Source organism: Trichoderma gamsii, assembly GCF_001481775.2.
Source record: "Trichoderma gamsii strain T6085 chromosome Unknown Scaffold_7.2, whole genome shotgun sequence".
Lineage (NCBI taxonomy): Eukaryota > Fungi > Ascomycota > Sordariomycetes > Hypocreales > Hypocreaceae > Trichoderma > Trichoderma gamsii.
In genome coordinates, this window is record NW_020171344.1 from 140,901 (window position 1) to 156,065 (window position 15,165).

General features: G+C 51.1%; 7 protein-coding genes across 7 annotated transcripts; 3 read left to right on the top strand and 4 right to left on the bottom strand.

Moving 5' to 3' along the window:
• Positions 1-861: 861 nt before the first annotated feature.
• TGAM01_v202696 (hypothetical protein) lies at positions 862-2,355 on the bottom strand (the record flags this gene model as incomplete). Its single annotated transcript, XM_018802150.1, has 3 exons — positions 862-1,821; positions 1,889-2,188; positions 2,251-2,355. 3 exons carry the CDS (start codon positions 2,353-2,355, stop codon positions 862-864), a joined length of 1,365 nt encoding a protein of 454 aa, XP_018664505.1.
• A 1,103-nt stretch (positions 2,356-3,458) lies between these two features.
• TGAM01_v202698 (hypothetical protein) lies at positions 3,459-5,411 on the top strand (the record flags this gene model as incomplete). Its single annotated transcript, XM_018802151.1, has 1 exon — positions 3,459-5,411. The coding sequence occupies one exon, from the start codon at positions 3,459-3,461 to the stop codon at positions 5,409-5,411; it is 1,953 nt and encodes a 650-aa protein (XP_018664506.1).
• Positions 5,412-5,810: 399 nt separating this feature from the next.
• On the bottom strand, positions 5,811-6,716 carry TGAM01_v202697 (prohibitin-1; the record flags this gene model as incomplete). The annotated part of the gene is made up of 2 exons (XM_018802152.1): positions 5,811-6,326; positions 6,387-6,716. The coding sequence occupies 2 exons, from the start codon at positions 6,714-6,716 to the stop codon at positions 5,811-5,813; spliced, it is 846 nt and encodes a 281-aa protein (XP_018664507.1).
• Positions 6,717-7,046: 330 nt separating this feature from the next.
• TGAM01_v202699 (ubiquinol-cytochrome c reductase subunit 8) lies at positions 7,047-7,815 on the top strand (the record flags this gene model as incomplete). The annotated part of the gene is made up of 4 exons (XM_018802153.1): positions 7,047-7,102; positions 7,252-7,277; positions 7,527-7,704; positions 7,758-7,815. The coding sequence occupies 4 exons, from the start codon at positions 7,047-7,049 to the stop codon at positions 7,813-7,815; spliced, it is 318 nt and encodes a 105-aa protein (XP_018664508.1).
• Positions 7,816-8,542: 727 nt separating this feature from the next.
• Positions 8,543-9,363, top strand: TGAM01_v202700 (hypothetical protein; the record flags this gene model as incomplete). Its single annotated transcript, XM_018802154.1, has 2 exons — positions 8,543-8,855; positions 8,948-9,363. 2 exons carry the CDS (start codon positions 8,543-8,545, stop codon positions 9,361-9,363), a joined length of 729 nt encoding a protein of 242 aa, XP_018664509.1.
• Positions 9,364-9,823: 460 nt separating this feature from the next.
• On the bottom strand, positions 9,824-10,471 carry TGAM01_v202701 (hypothetical protein; the record flags this gene model as incomplete). Its single annotated transcript, XM_018802155.1, has 3 exons — positions 9,824-9,958; positions 10,021-10,325; positions 10,459-10,471. 3 exons carry the CDS (start codon positions 10,469-10,471, stop codon positions 9,824-9,826), a joined length of 453 nt encoding a protein of 150 aa, XP_018664510.1.
• Positions 10,472-12,253: 1,782 nt separating this feature from the next.
• TGAM01_v202702 (hypothetical protein) lies at positions 12,254-13,821 on the bottom strand (the record flags this gene model as incomplete). Its single annotated transcript, XM_024549049.1, has 2 exons — positions 12,254-12,405; positions 12,468-13,821. 2 exons carry the CDS (start codon positions 13,819-13,821, stop codon positions 12,254-12,256), a joined length of 1,506 nt encoding a protein of 501 aa, XP_024406164.1.
• Between the last annotated feature and the right edge of the window lie 1,344 nt (positions 13,822-15,165).

Here is a 15,165-nt window from a genome sequence, read left to right on the forward strand (position 1 = left end):
ATGCTGATGCTATCCGTGCGGAGGCTCAGTTCGAAGACGTCAAAGGCTCAAACACTCTGGTCAGAAGCCTCAATCACTCGACGTCGATTTCACTAAGCCGGCATCTGCGCATTCCAAGCTGACTTGGTGAATCAGACAATCGTGATAACAAGAAGATGAAGAGTAACAGCACAATATACAGCGCAGAAGAACAGGGGAGCAGGCGCTTCCAAAGCCTCTGGTCGAGGAAATGAAATCGACTGACGGCAGAGGTCAGTGGCACGAGCATCAACTTTTCTGCCGGCTATAAGCACGCGGTCGGCGGGGCTGTGATTGGCCACCGGTGAGGGGAAAACTGGCTGCGCGAGCCTAATCCGGGGTGGCAGCTTCACGTGACCGGCGTTTTGCCCATGCAGCGCAGCTGGCTAAGCTCCGGGCTTGCGACCCCACCATAGCTGTGCTGGAGTACAGCGCCATTTGTTCACTGAGCCGTCACATCGTTGCAGCATCCGGTGGCAAAATCCAGCATATTCAAGATTCAGCCGCACCCCAAGCCATGCAGCCATCGGGTTGCGCTGAGACTGCTAAGCACAGGTAGCTAATCATATGTTCCATTAACTGACATCCATGCTATATGCCGTTCCTCTGCTGTGCGAGCTGCTAGCAGTACCTATGCAGGTCTATGTGCTAATACCTCGTCCACGCAAGTAGTATAATCCCGTATTACCTATATGTATATGATATATGACAAAGAACAAAGAGGGGAAATTCCCCCAGAAAATATCGTGTACATCGGCGAGTTATCGCCGTTATAGCCGCCGTTCCGCAACCCCCGCTCAGCAATGCTACCATCCTTCATCTTCTCTCTAAAAAAAGCAAGGCTTATAGCAGAAACTCCTCACCCGCATAGTGTCGCAGAATCACCCAACCCTCGTTGAATGTCTTCTTCTCAAAACGCACAATGACGGCAGCATGCGTGTGCCGATCGTTCTGAATCCAAACAGGGTATTTCCTCCATTTGAGTGAGTTTAGTGATCGAACCATCTCGAACTGGCATGGTGCCAAGGCCAGCGTTGGCTGCGTAGGGATGGACATTCTCCTCTCTCGAGCCATTGTGCTTCTATCCTCTGCATTCATGCCTGTCTCTTCATCTTCGTCTTCGTCTGCCAGATATTCTTGGTGCTGCGAGTTGTTCAGGGCCTCGTAGACGTGTTCGACCTCTTCACGAAACTCCTTGATCAGGATTGGGACGCGGTACTCCCTGATGTCGATGCCCGCCAGGCCACCTTCGTGCAGCTTGATGCGCTTTGTGCTTCGTATGGTTTGAAAAACTGAATTGATGAGATACGCCACCACGCCAATAGGCACCAGAACACCCACTGTGACCATGAACGGGATTCCTCTCAGCCATCGCACTCCCGTTTCGGTCAACGATGAAATGGTGATTGGCGCGGGAACCTTTGGTCGCGGAGAGAAGGGATGCGCAGCATCTAATAGCACGCCCTCTCCATCTTTGAGAAAGTTGACTTTGACCCGATCTATATCCTTGTATGGGTCCGTCTTCTCTATACAGGTCGTATAGTAAACCGCACTTCGGTCATTAACAATGTTGCTGTACAACGTGTGTCTTCTAAACTTTTGCAGCCCCAGCATGAAAATAGACTGCGGGTCGGCCATGACGGATAGTAGGGGGCGTCCAGTGTCTCGAAACTTGTCAATGGTGAACAGTTGGCTCCCCGACATTGACAATGTTCTCGCGCCCAGCACATTCCATATGTGATTATGCCATCCTTTGAGGGGAGTTCGTACGCCCAGGTGTGGTGAAGCAAACGTTGTAAAGTTCTGTCCTTGATGGTCAATGATCCAGCCTCTCTCTCTCTCGCGACCTGTAGGGTTGACATGTGCCTACCATGCACTCAACAGAGTCCAGAATGCCCTTTGCGTACAGCAGGCCAACTGCGTATCGCGATACCAGCCCGCCGAGAGAGTATCCTACGACACTCAGCTTCCTAATCTTGCCGCCATTGCTCTCAATAGTCTTGAGCTCTTCTATAATCTCGGCGCAGACTCGCTCGCCACCAAGCTCGATGCCGTCGTACGTGAAACTACCGCTGTTCCGCTTAGCCAGTAGAAGATAGAGATCGTCAGGGGAGTGTTGGGCTCGCAGTGTCTTGGCAATGTTGTTCATGTGGTTCGGATTCCCCCATAGCTGTTCGAGTCCCCGGGTTAGCCCAACAGATGGAATCTCAGAGAAGTGTTCCAAAAACTCACTCCATGAACCAGGACGCAGAGGTGGTCCGCCTTGTTGCTTCCGCCGGCAAAATCCATGGTGAGCGCTGCACCTAGAAGTCTTGAGCCGGCCAGGCGAGCAGACATTTGCTGCAAGAGAGGCTGTCACTGCGAAAGGGGTGGAAATAGGCGTTTACACGCATTACGTAGGGCATGTCCGAGGCACGTTGAAGGAGGATGCGTAATCGCTCGCGGGCCGTATTTACCGGAGCTAGGAGGTGGGCTGATATCCACAGGCACCCATAGCCTTGTCGGTGCCATTTACACGCTGTGATGAAACTTGGCAGCGAAAGGGTTATGGCCATGTTTCGAATGAATCAAAAATTTCATGGGTCTGAAATAATAAACAGAGTCTGCTCTCAAAATGAATAGATATTCAAAATTCCGTCAATGAAACAAGTCGAGCTTGGGTTCTTCAGGGTTATTACCCTGCAAACTGAGGTGATACTTCTGTCTTTTTGCCTAGAGAATCAACTGCATGACTGAAAATAGTTGAAAAGGAGAATCTTTTCTCTTCTACTACCATACATGAATCTGCATCTCTTGTTGATACATGGATGTATGGATAAGACCACTTACTGGATGTCCTTGGTAAGGAGTAAAAACGTTCAAAACTAAGTAAATTGATGCACACAGTCGCATGTGATACACAGTAGCGGCAATGTCGACCAGTTCTTCAAGTTGTTACCGCGCAAAGTACGGGGAACCCAAAAAATCAAAACTTTCCAATTCTGGTTTTCGAATACAAGATCACTTATTCCATCTCGCATCTAATTTATCTGCTTCTCCATCAAGTAGCATCAACAGCACTTGAGCACCACACAAGTACGCGATTTGAAGACATCAGCACCCCCGTCATTGTTATTTAGCGGCCTTTAGTGTCCCCAGCGCTTCTGCTCGGCAGCCTGCGCCTAAATGTCGGCGCTTCCGCCCCTGGCTCGCCCCCCTGCAGTTCTAAAGGCTCAGATGCAGCGTGCCGTGTATCTTGAATCGTTCCCAATCATCAACCAAACACTATCTTTGGCTTGGCAAACATTTGAGCAACTTGCTCGGTCGTTTGCTTCGACGGATCATACACACGCCCTATTACATACTTGTTCCTTACAGAATGCTGCGCAAATGAACATTCTAGCTATCCAAATATAGATCACGCGTCACTGGTTCCTCACTTTCAGTGTTGCAAGGCCAACATGAGCCTCTCACTCAAGCACATTCCCTGCCCAGCAGGCAACAAATGCACAGCCTTTCAGTGTATCTTTGGGCATGAAAAGGACAACAGCAAGACCGATGGAGAGAGTGTTGGCGAGCCGGTAAAGAGTGATATATTGTCGCCTCCAGACCAGGATCGCCCGAACAAACGCCTAAAGGTCGACGACGCTTCCCTCAATACACAAACTGGTGCAGCTGCCAATGGTCAGACCAAGCAAACGAAAGAGGAGCATAAGAAGCCAGTTGTGCCCCAAAGCGCTACGCGTCCCATCTCTCCTCCTCCACTCAAAAGAAAGGCTACACCCTCAACAACCCAGACTGCAGATAATTCTGCCCCTTCTTCCTCAACCGCAAAGAATCAAACAAGTGCTCTATCCGGATCCAAGACTACGGTTGTGCCAAAATCAAAGAAAGCTGAGACTCTCAATCCTCGACTACTCAAAAGTTCCCCAGCTAGCCACGAAATCCGGCTCAAACTCCTCAGACTTGTGCATCAAGAATTCAAACGCCTAAATGAGGAACTGAAGAAGAGTGTAACAACCCAAGAGAAGAATCTACTTTTGTCTGACCAAGACCTCATCATCAGAGCTCTTGATGAAGAGCAAGCTTGCGCTATAGAAAAGCCAGCCGTCTACTCAAACGTCATGAAGAACAAGGTCATGCAATACAAGCGCATGACTGCGGCCCAGTGGAAAGAGACTCGGGCCAAAGAAAAGCAAGATGCCCAAAAGAAGCACAAGAAAGACAACATGGTCGACGGAGAGGCTAAGAAGATTGAGACTGGCCTTACAAACGCACAAGAAGTTCAGCTACTGAAACGCATCATCACGCCACTCGACAACATGGGACCTCATGGATACGTCCCTACTGTTCCAACAGAGGAGCAAATCAAATCGGCCTTGGATGGCATGGAGGCGGGAAAGGGATGGGAGAAATGCGATCGTTGCCAACAGAGATTTCAGGTCTTCCCTGGACGGAGAGAAGAGGATGGCGCCTTGACAACCGGAGGAGCCTGCAAGTTCCACTGGGGCAAAACCTATCTCCCAGAGAAGCAGCCAGGTGACAAGACAAGAGTGCCCAAGCGATACCATTGCTGTGGCGAGGAAGTTGGCGACTCGGCCGGATGCTTCACTCATGAGCACCATGTGTTCAAAGCAAGCGACCCGAAACGGCTGGCGGCCGTTCTCAACTTTGCAGAGACACCGGAGAATCCTCTCGCTCCCGCGGACAGAGCAGTTTGCTTTGACTGCGAAATGTGCTACACAGTCTACGGCCTTGAGCTGGTGCGTTTGACAGCTACATCATGGCCTACTGGTGAAGACTTGCTAGACGTCCTGGTCCAACCCGTGGGAGAGATCTTGGATCTTAACTCTCGATTTTCAGGCGTCTGGCCCGAAGACCTCGCTGGAGCTGAACCCTGGTCTGTCAACGACGATCTCAAGCCGACTAAGGGAGGCGAAGAGACGGGAAGCGAAGACGGCGAGGTGAAATCTAAGAAAAGAAAGCTCAAAATCGTTTCTTCCCCCGAAGTTGCGCGAGACCTCCTCTTCTCGCTTATATCCCCATCAACGCCCCTCATCGGCCACGGCCTAGAAAACGACCTCAACGCCGTCCGCGTTGTGCACCCGACCGTCATCGACACCGTTCTGCTTTACCCGCACAGAATGGGCCTACCATATCGCTTTGGCCTAAAGACCTTGATGAGCGTTCACCTGAATGTCAAGATCCAGCAGGAAACGGGACCGAAGATGCTTGGTCATGACTCTGGAGAGGATGCTAGAGCGGCTGGAGACTTGGTTCGACTACGGGTCATGGATGTGTGGAATGATTTGAAGAGAAAGGGCTGGCGGGTTGTTGATGGCGAGATTACGCCCCCTGAAGGTGGAGGCGTCCTTACTGAAGCAATTATCGAAAACCGGTTCCGTCTGGCTTGAACTGAGGCTATTCGGTTACTCGGAGAACAATACGGGGAGTGTTTAGATTGAAGACCCTAGGCTGAATACCCATTGGAGCGTCCAGGTTGAATACCCATCTACACGTTTGCGTTGGCTGCTTGGAATTTAATCATCTTCCTCTAGTATACAGAGACTTTACTCGGCATAGCTCAAGCATGCATTGCATTTAGGAACTTTACAATAATATCTGGACGCCAGGAATAGAGCATGGGTTTCTTTTTTTATTCTTCAATGACAGGCCTCTCTGGGTCTGCTATAGCTAAAAGTACAATATTGTCGTGATTTGATCCCCCCTCCCCCGCCTATACCCTAACCCAGCAATGAGCGGGTGTAATCTCCATCCATGCCTCACATTCTCATTATTCCTACAAATCCATCTTACGCCCTGCCAACAGACAGCAAATACTGGCTTCCGCTACCACCCTTTCCTCCCGAAGGCAGATACGCCACGTTGGGATTCGACGACAGCGCCTGCGCAATCTCCCTACTCGCCTCGATCTTTCGAATCTGCACCAGTCCATCACCGGCCTTGGCGATAGCCTTGCTAATCGTCTCCGCACTCTCGGCCTCGCCCTCTGCGCGGATGACGTTGGCCTGGCGCTCCTGCTCGGCCTTTTCGACAATGAAGCGCGCACGCTCGGCGTCCTGCTGGGCAATCTGCTTCTGCTCGACGGCCTTTGTGAACTCGCGGCCAAAGGTCATGTGGGTGATGGAGACGTCCTCGAGGGCAATGTTGAACTCGGCGGCGCGGCGGGTGAGGTCGCTGCGGATGCGCTGCGAGACGGCCTCGCGCTGGGTGATGAGCTCGGCGGCGTCGAACTGGGCGACGATGGCCTTGAGGACTTCGTTTCCGATGGAGGGGAGGACTCTCTCATCGTAGTCTGCGCCGAGGTTCTACATTTCGAGTCGTCTTAGCCAAGAATGCTTAGTTAATTGCTATATGTATATATTTACCTGGTAAATCTTTGGCAGAGCCTTGACGTCTGGCCGGTGCAAGACTCTCAGCGTCAAGCTGACCATCTGGAGATCCTTGCTGCCAGTGGTGGTGGCAATGTTCCTGGGCTTCGTCCGCACGTCAAAGATGATGCTCCTCTGCACCCAAGGAATCAAAAGGTGCGTTCCCTCGTTGATGACATCCTCCTTGACACCGGACAATCTGTCGAAGATAACAGCCCTTGTGCCACCGCGAACATCGTAAATGGACTGTGAGAGGAGGAATGCGCCGGCAGAGGCCGGGATGGCCATGCGGTACATGAGGTTGAGAGTCCGCGCAAAGGCCGCCATCTTGGGATCACAGCTTTTACAAACACAGAATAGGGCTTGATTGAATCCCGGATTTTGCCAAAAGAGCTGCGCGAAACTGGCTCTTCTGCGGTTTACGAAGCTCTGAGCTCTGCCTATGAGGTTTCGACTCGATCGATTGTCCCGCAGTTGGTGGTGCTTTGCTTGATTTTCCGCCCGAGCAGGCGCGCCATGCCTATTCGGGCGAAGCTCGGCTGGACCCGCGAGGATGCTTCTGCGTTTTCACCAATTCCGAACCCGAACTCATTCCACCCTCTCCCACTGTCGAAAAGGAATCGCAACACCGAACTTTCCTTTGCTTAATCCGCGACGATGAGACCTACTCAGATCCTCCAGGGCGGCGGCGCCCCTGCACCCAAGCAAGGCCAGTACGTGCAGCCTCTCCCCCGGCATATGCGGCCAATCGTACCACCGACTTGCGGCTTTTCTACGAGATGCGAGAGTCGACGATGCGACGCCTGCCCATACACGATTGCTTTTGGTCAATTGATGGTGATGCTGACTGTTTTTCTACTAGCTGGCTCGGCGACTGGGGTTCCTTTGGTAAGTGAACTTTGCCTGTCGAATCGTTACAATGGATGGACCGCGAAAGAGGATGCACAATGCTGGATGGTGGGGAGTGGAAGAGCAATGGATGTCCATTGGCACAATGAAAGAGGTTGGATGAGTCGGAGGAGAAGCAGAATATAGTTTGGACTGGCAGACGGACAAGGATTGCGACGGACGCCCGAGCTTGGATCGAACTACGAATATCGAAAGAGTCACTCGCATGCTAACACACGATGATAATAGGTGGTGCCAAGCAGAAGGGCATCATCGACTACGGTATCTCCGCCAACCGTCAGAACCCCTTTGCCGGCGCTGCCCACGATGCCATCTTCAACACCTTCCGCCGCACCAAGGCCCAGATCTTCTACTGGCTCCCTCCCATGCTGGCCGGCTACTACCTGTTGAACTGGGCTACCGAGAGGTACGATTGTCGAATTACAAACGAAAAGAAACTGGATCTAACCCTTGAAACAGAAACCACTACCTCAACTCCAAGGCTGGCCGTGCTGAGTTTGCCGACGAGGAGGAGTAAAATGGTGCATAAAGTGACTTGTGTTGGATTATGGGCGTCCGGGAGACCCAGTGTATATCAGCGTCTAGATCAGGTGAAAAAGAATAGAAACGGTTGACTCTATGAGTTATTTCAATTTAAAAGCGAGCAGCAAAGAAACAGTGAGCGATGCTCTGGTCTTCTCTGAGTACTCAAGTAAGATATCAGTGTGACTTGGCCATGTGTGGAGACAAATGCCAGAAGATAGCAAACAACTTTCAATTTTATTCTTTATCCAGCTTGAATCCTCTGCTTCAGAAGTTTGATTTACTCATACATCGCTATTGATGATTAAAAAGGCTGTGTCTTCTCATTGTAAGTAAAATACCTGATCAAGAGTCCGTAGCTCGATTAAGTCATCTGAATCTTGCTCAACGTGATAGGCTCGCAAGCTCATCACGTGATACTCTCTTCACCGCGCTCGGCATCGGCCCTACAAAACGCCGAGAAATTTGAGAGGGTCCCCTCACCGAGAAAAAAAGTTTGGCTTGAGTAGGAAATTTTTGAAGAGCGATCGTGCGAGGACGACAAGACATTGACAAAAAACGCGACCAAGTTGCGCAAGACTCTCAATTGGTGTAAAAGACGCTAATTGGATCAAGTCTGTCGATTGAGTTTTTACATAAACTTTGTAGGCACTCAATTGTTCTGTTCATCCTTCGTTTCTCGATTTTTCTTGCATCGTTTTCGCATCACACACACAGCAGCCATGGCCTCTGAACGACCTGACAAGAAGGAGAAGAAGGAGAAGAAGGAGAAGCGCAGCGAAGAGTCCGGCGTGAAGAAGGACAAGAAGGAGAAGAAAGACAAGAAGGAGAAGAAGGAGAAGCTCGCCACTGTTCTGGACGAGAAGCTGCAGCAGGATGTCGCTGGCCAGATCTCCCCCGTGAAGGGCTCCGAGGACTCAGACATGGAGGAGGACAAGGCACCTGAGGTTGCTCTTGAGAGAAAGGTTGTGCCTTTTGCCGTCCCTCTGGCTGATGAGAAGGGCCAGAAGAAGATCTGCAAGACGATCCGAAAAGGTAAGAATTGAGCCCACGAACGCACACTCTTTTGGTGTTTTCTGCTTCAACCAGATGAGCCTACAATTTACTGACTACGAATTCACAAATAGCCGCCAAGAACGGTACCCTCAAGCGTGGTGTCAAGGAAGTCGTCAAGACCCTGCGAAAGTCCGCCGCCAGCGCCCCCGGCTACACCTCCTTCCCCGGCGTCGTCGTCATCGCCGGCGACATCTCCCCCATGGACGTCATCTCACACCTGCCCGTGCTCTGCGAAGACCACAACGTGCCCTTCATCTTCGTCACATCGCGCGCTGAGCTCGGTGCCGCCGCCAAGACCAAGCGACCTACCAGCGTGGTCATGGTCATGGAGAAGGCCGAGGGCAAGAAGAAGGCTTCCAAGGAGGCTGACAAGGACGAGGATGACGACAAGGAGTCGTACAGCGACACTTATGCTTCGCTGGTTAAGCTGGTGCAGAAGGAGGGCAGCAAGCAGTCTTTCTGGACAAAGGGCGAATCCAAGGCGTAAAAGGGAAAAAATTAAAAGAGAGGGTGAGGGGATGAAGGAAAGTGTTTGGATGATGTGGGATCCTGTTGATGCGAAGCGCTTAATCTGGGTGTACATTAACAATACCAGAGGGGGAATGTCTTGCAGCAGTAAGAACATTTGTTGGGGCAAACGGCGGCGTTCAGGTATATAAAGTACTTTCTTGATCAATGGAAAATCTTTTGCATTTTTACTACAAGCCCTAGCCAAGGTTTTGTTTCTTGGAGTCTGACGTGACTGTCAATTGTTTCTACGAGTCGGTGGTGAAAAAGATATTCTCAAAGTATGTTTTAATATAAACAAAGCTCTCAAATTAGACTAATAAAATTGTTGTTACAGTAAACCATCAGATGTGATGGGGCTTTTTACTACAGACATTCGGTGATTCCCATCCCAACTCCCGAAAATTACAGACTTCAGATATGAGGAAAGGTTGTTTGCTTTACTCAAAGGGGTTGGTCCTGGTTCCCCACCAGTTGAGAACCAGAGCCAGGCCGACAGTCTCGAGCAGCTTGGCAGCGACATTGACGCCGACGGTGTCAAGAGGCCTCTTTTCGCTGAAGACCTGAGTGATGAACTGCAAAGAATGAGGCATTAGCTTGAGCAACGAGACAGTGGCATTATTCAATAGAAACTTACGCTGGGAGCAGAAGTGGCCGCAAAGATGAGAGCACCCACGTACGCCGCGCCCTTGTGGGTCAGCGTGCCCGTGGCATTGAGCAGCGCACCCACGCCGTAGCTCTGCAGGGCCGAGCCCACAAAGGACGTGCCCCAGGCGAGAGCGGCGCCGCCGGCCTCGCGCGAGCGGATAAACTCCTCCTTGGTGTTGGAGGCCTTTGCGCGGTGGTAGGTCTGGCCGAAGATGGGCGAGAGGACGACGAGGTCGACGCCGTGGTTGAAGAAGGTGCCGAGGGCGATGGCCGAGGGCTTGACGGCAGGGAAGTCTAGAGAATTTTGATGAGCTTTTGATTACGGCAAATTGAGAGAGAGGAGGGGGGTTTTGGAGAGTGGCGAGAAGATGATGAGAGGGGAAGCTCTGGTGAGATTTGGGGAGCTTTTGGTGAGCTTTCGACTTACATTGAAGAGACATTGTGAGATGAATTGACTATTTGTGATGAATTCGAGAAGTTGAGGCGATGAAGAGGTCAAAAAGGCGAAGAATTGTATAGTCTTAGGAGGTTTGTTTAATTTCAGATCTCAGATCTTAAGAAAAGAAGAGAAAGGGCAAATGCAGCAGGTATTTGTATTCCGCCCAATTCCATCGGCAAGGCAGGAGCTAAGCTCATCCAACAAACTAACCTAGCAAATCAATTACGTCTTTATTCTCCCCCTCTTAGCATCTCGATTCGCCCAAAGTATATTCTCTAACATACTACTGCTACTACTTGGCTTGCAAAACGATTTCGTCATGACGATGATGTCACGACTACGCCTTTTGACGGGTTTGGAGGCGTTTTTTTTTTGGGCGGATGCCGGATGGAGGAAATTCTTTTTTTCCATGGTGAGACAAATTGTCTTGGGTAACGACTCAAGGTTAACGTCAGTTTTCTAACGCCTTGATTGAGAAAAAGCCCTCCTTTAACCGGTATTTGTTTGCGTTGCTATGCTACTGTCCAGCTTGCAACTTCCAAGTTGGATTAGGTAATAATGCAAACTTGCGCATCTTGCGTTCTGCCCCCTGTCCTTGAAGGTTGGATGTGCCCTACCTTAGTATCTCATGTATGTAAGAGATACATGCGTCTACATGAACACGTCTGCAGCTGCTACCCATTGGCGACGATCTTGCTTTGATCCAGGCTATGCCTCGGCATTCTGCACTAACAGTTCAAGGCCATTGTAAGACAATTAGACCCGAGACAATCTTGACGAATCTCAACTCTCCCTACTTAACCAAGCACACGACCTAAACAGACCGCTGTCCTCCTCCACATCAACCATGGCAGCAGTAAAGATGCCAAAAGAACAATTACAACACGTTGGTCCTGATCCATGACACACGACGACCCATCCGATCCTGCCCCAACGTATGTTCCAAGTATGAGCGAATCCTGGCTTCCATTTGTTTCTCGCTCAAAAGATCCACTGCGGGGATTGTCAACTTCAGCTGGGGCGTGGCGTGGGGCACGTTTTCACTGTAATCCAACCTCGGTCATCCAAAAAACACGATCGTCATCAGGACAGCATCTCAATCCACAAGGGCGAGCAAGAAATCTCTCAAAATTCAGGATATACGAATACAGCATGTTATACAATTAGTTCCAACGTCGACATCCAAAAACAGCATCATACAAAGTGTGTACAAATCACATTCTCCAAGTTTAAGCAACAAAGGCACGCAGTAAAAGAAAACTCGCAAAAAACCACGGCAGTCCCTGTATTGGCTCGAAGCAAAAGCTTCCCATAAAATCATGCCTCTTCTTCCCATCGTAATGCCTAAACTACCCTCATCGCCGGAACAAAACCAAATGCCATGTTTAAAAGAAATAGGCCCTTTCCCGCTTGGTTGCAAAGAACATTGTTGCTCATGCCGGCCAGATGAATACCAAATGTGTAATGATAACTCCCATGACGTTTTTGCTTCGTATAACTATCCATACAATTGGGTCGCTTTTGTTTTCTCAAGAGAGAAAACTGGAAAAAAGAAAGAAATAAAGAGTCTAAGCTGGCATCAGCTAGATTCCCTCTCCTCGCTAAGCTCCCCGTCCACCTTTCATTCGCTTCGTCGCTCGTCGCTTGTCTCCTCGCCTCAAAGGACTGCCAGTTTTTTGCCAGGTTGCATTATGTATATAGATACTTTGAGAGGAGCAAAAACAAAACCAGAAATAAATTAGGAACAAAAACAAATCTTGCCGTAAACGTTTCCCATAATCCTCTATGCTTGGAGATGGCCGTATTCGCCGCTGCGTAGCCCTAGTAAAGCTCTAACGTCATGAACGTACTGGAGGCCTTCCAGCAAAGGTACTAAATGCATCAAATCACTATCTGTCGGGTCATTTATCCAGCCTTGGATCGGTATGGCATTGTCTATGGGGCAAGAATGGTCAGAACCGCATATATATGATCCAGTCGTAGTCAGAAACTCTCACCTTCATGGAACAAATAGCTCAGCGGGCTATTGTCCAGAATCATCACCTTGCTCAGATCCGGCTCAACAGAACTCAAGTCCTTGATGTACGCTCCTTGTCGATATGTGCAGTGCTGGCGATAGTATCTTGCAGAGAAAAACTTCCTTTCCGACTCGAGCCAGTCAATTACGGGGTCGGCATACTCCTGAACAGAAGCTGTGAAAACAACCAGGTTGAACCACTTGCATATTCTGCGGAGAAACTCGTCACAGTAAGGTCGCTTGTTTACCCAGTACAGGATCGGATGCTGCGCAACGCTATTCTGCCCACTCATTCCCAGAGTCGCAGTGTTGAGCTGGACTTCAATCATGTGACCGCTGTTCATTCTTCCTCCCTTGGACATGCTGTGGATGAGCGTCTCGTCAAGATCTAGGATTAGCGTCTTCTGCTGTTTCCTGGAAGGCTCCAATAGATTCAGATACGAGGGCTGTCGTCGGGGGATCAAGGGTCGGGGCGGTGCTGGCGTCTTCGGATACTTGGTAAGGGCGGCGATGGGGGATGTCGGAGATTTGAGCTGCGCAGACAGTTCGCTTCGACCGATATCGCCTTTCCCTGGAGAAGCAGATTGAGACTTTCTATGTCTCCGCTGTTCTTCATCGTTGAGTTTGATTCGGATGGATCGCCGCGCCGAGCCGGTCTCTTCGCTGGCCTGGACGGACTTGGATCGATGATGCCGGGTTTTGGCACCACGGGGCTCGTCTTCCGATTCGGATGATATGCCAGATGAAGATGTATTATTGGAGCGAGACGGTGTAGACGGAACGCCGAGGTGCCGCGAATTGCGGCCAGTCTTTTTCGAATCTGGAGTCGACGGATATAGATCGTCCGCAGCCAGCTCGCCGTGAGTGAAGCCAAACAGCCTTTTCAGCTGTGTCATGGGCGCAAACTTGCCAAAGTCGTCGTAGAAGCAGGCTACCAGAAAGTAGGCGGGCGCCGTCAGCGTGGCAAACAGCCACCGAATGGTGTTGATGACGCTGGACGCGATCCCTCGCGGCAGCTTATGCCACCACCTCGAGCGCTTCCCTTCCGGCTCGTAGCTTGAGAACAGCGGCGTCTCTTCGGTAGCAAAGGAAGCTTCGTCGTCGTTTTCGAATCGCTTCTCGGAAAGGGAGCCCTCGGCAGTCGAGGGCTGGGCCTCCTGTCCATCCGCCTTGTCCTCAGACGCCTCGAGCGCCTTGTCGTCGTCGGACTGCAGGCCCGTGCCGGAGGAGATGCTGTTGGATCGGGAGTGGGTGGGACTCGGCGGCGGCGACACGCGCGCGGTGATGATGTTGAGGGAGTTCATACTGAACAGAGACACCAATCCATGGGACATCGGAGGCGGCCTCGGGAAGCGGGTCGGGCGCAAGGACTGTTCGGGACGACGGAGAGATGCAAGATGCGAAAGGACGAGGCGAGGCGAGGCCTGGAGAGGAGAGACAAGAGACGGCCCAGAAAAGGGAGCGTCGCAAAAGATGCCGGGGAGGCGATCGAGACCGCTTGCGGCGTCAACGCTCGTGGCTTCCGGGCTCGGGGACGATGCCAATGGCCCTGCAGCGCACTCCAGGGGGGTTAAAATGAGCCTCCGCAGGGCGCTCGGCAAACGAATGTCATGAGTGAGTCGCTTCCAAGGGGGCGGAAAGGAGCGAGAGAGGCGGGCGGCGATGGCGATGGAGCCGCAGGCGAGGCTTGTGGGAGATGGGACGAGATGCGACTGCGATGCACAAAGAGGACAGCCGTGGGAAGAGAGACGACGCTATTACGAGCCGCCCAGGAAAAAAAATGGAAGGGCTGTGCTCTGAGGGGCCTTGCTCTGTTCTAAATGAAACTTGACCAAGTACAAGACAGACTACAAGCACAAGCACGTTGCTCTAGCACGTTTTGACAGTTAGCTGGCCCGTCCAGGCGTTGAGGCACCCAGAAGGACGTTCCCCAAGCAAATCGGGCCAGGTCGTCATCAAGGCCAGGGTATAGCGGGCCAAGCGCTGGGAGGTCAGATGCCGCCCACGCTAGGGCGGGTTTTTGGGGATTTGCAGCGGCCATTGCAGGGGCTGTTGGGGAGCCCTACCGTCCAATGCGCTGCTGAGCCTGGAGCCCGTTTCCGGTCAGCAGTGCCGAGGTGTGGCAGCGTATCGAGTGCTCGAGGTCGGAATATAAAGACGGCAGACACAAGGTGCAGGCACTTGTATGCAAATCTTGCAGTTGAATCAAAAGCAGCATTTACAAGCATATGGATCTGACCAAAGGTGATTCCAAGTTTTTGTTAATCCTGTTGGCAGTCTACTTTATATCGCCAAAGACTACAGTAAATTCCAATAAACTTCGTATGCTGTTGGTACCTGTCATCGTTCGATTCCCAGCCGTGTCTTTTCTCTTGGCCTTTTAGTCGTTCCCACGCTAGCATGTGTCAAATCCAGCCCGTCTGTATCCGAACATGTGCTTGACCTGATTTTCAAATTCATCTTAGCCTCCCAAGCCACGAATACAACTTCCTACAAATCAAAGAAGCTGGAATGATGGAACAGGAAGAAATAAGTAAAGAGGCTGGCTGCGTATTTGGCTTCAGCCTACTGTGATACGAAAAAGTATCAGCGACCTGTGCATTCAGGTATCGGGGCCGCTAAGCTCGCAAATCTTACATTAGTGCATACTCTGCGAGGTGGGCTGCCTTTAAGCTGCA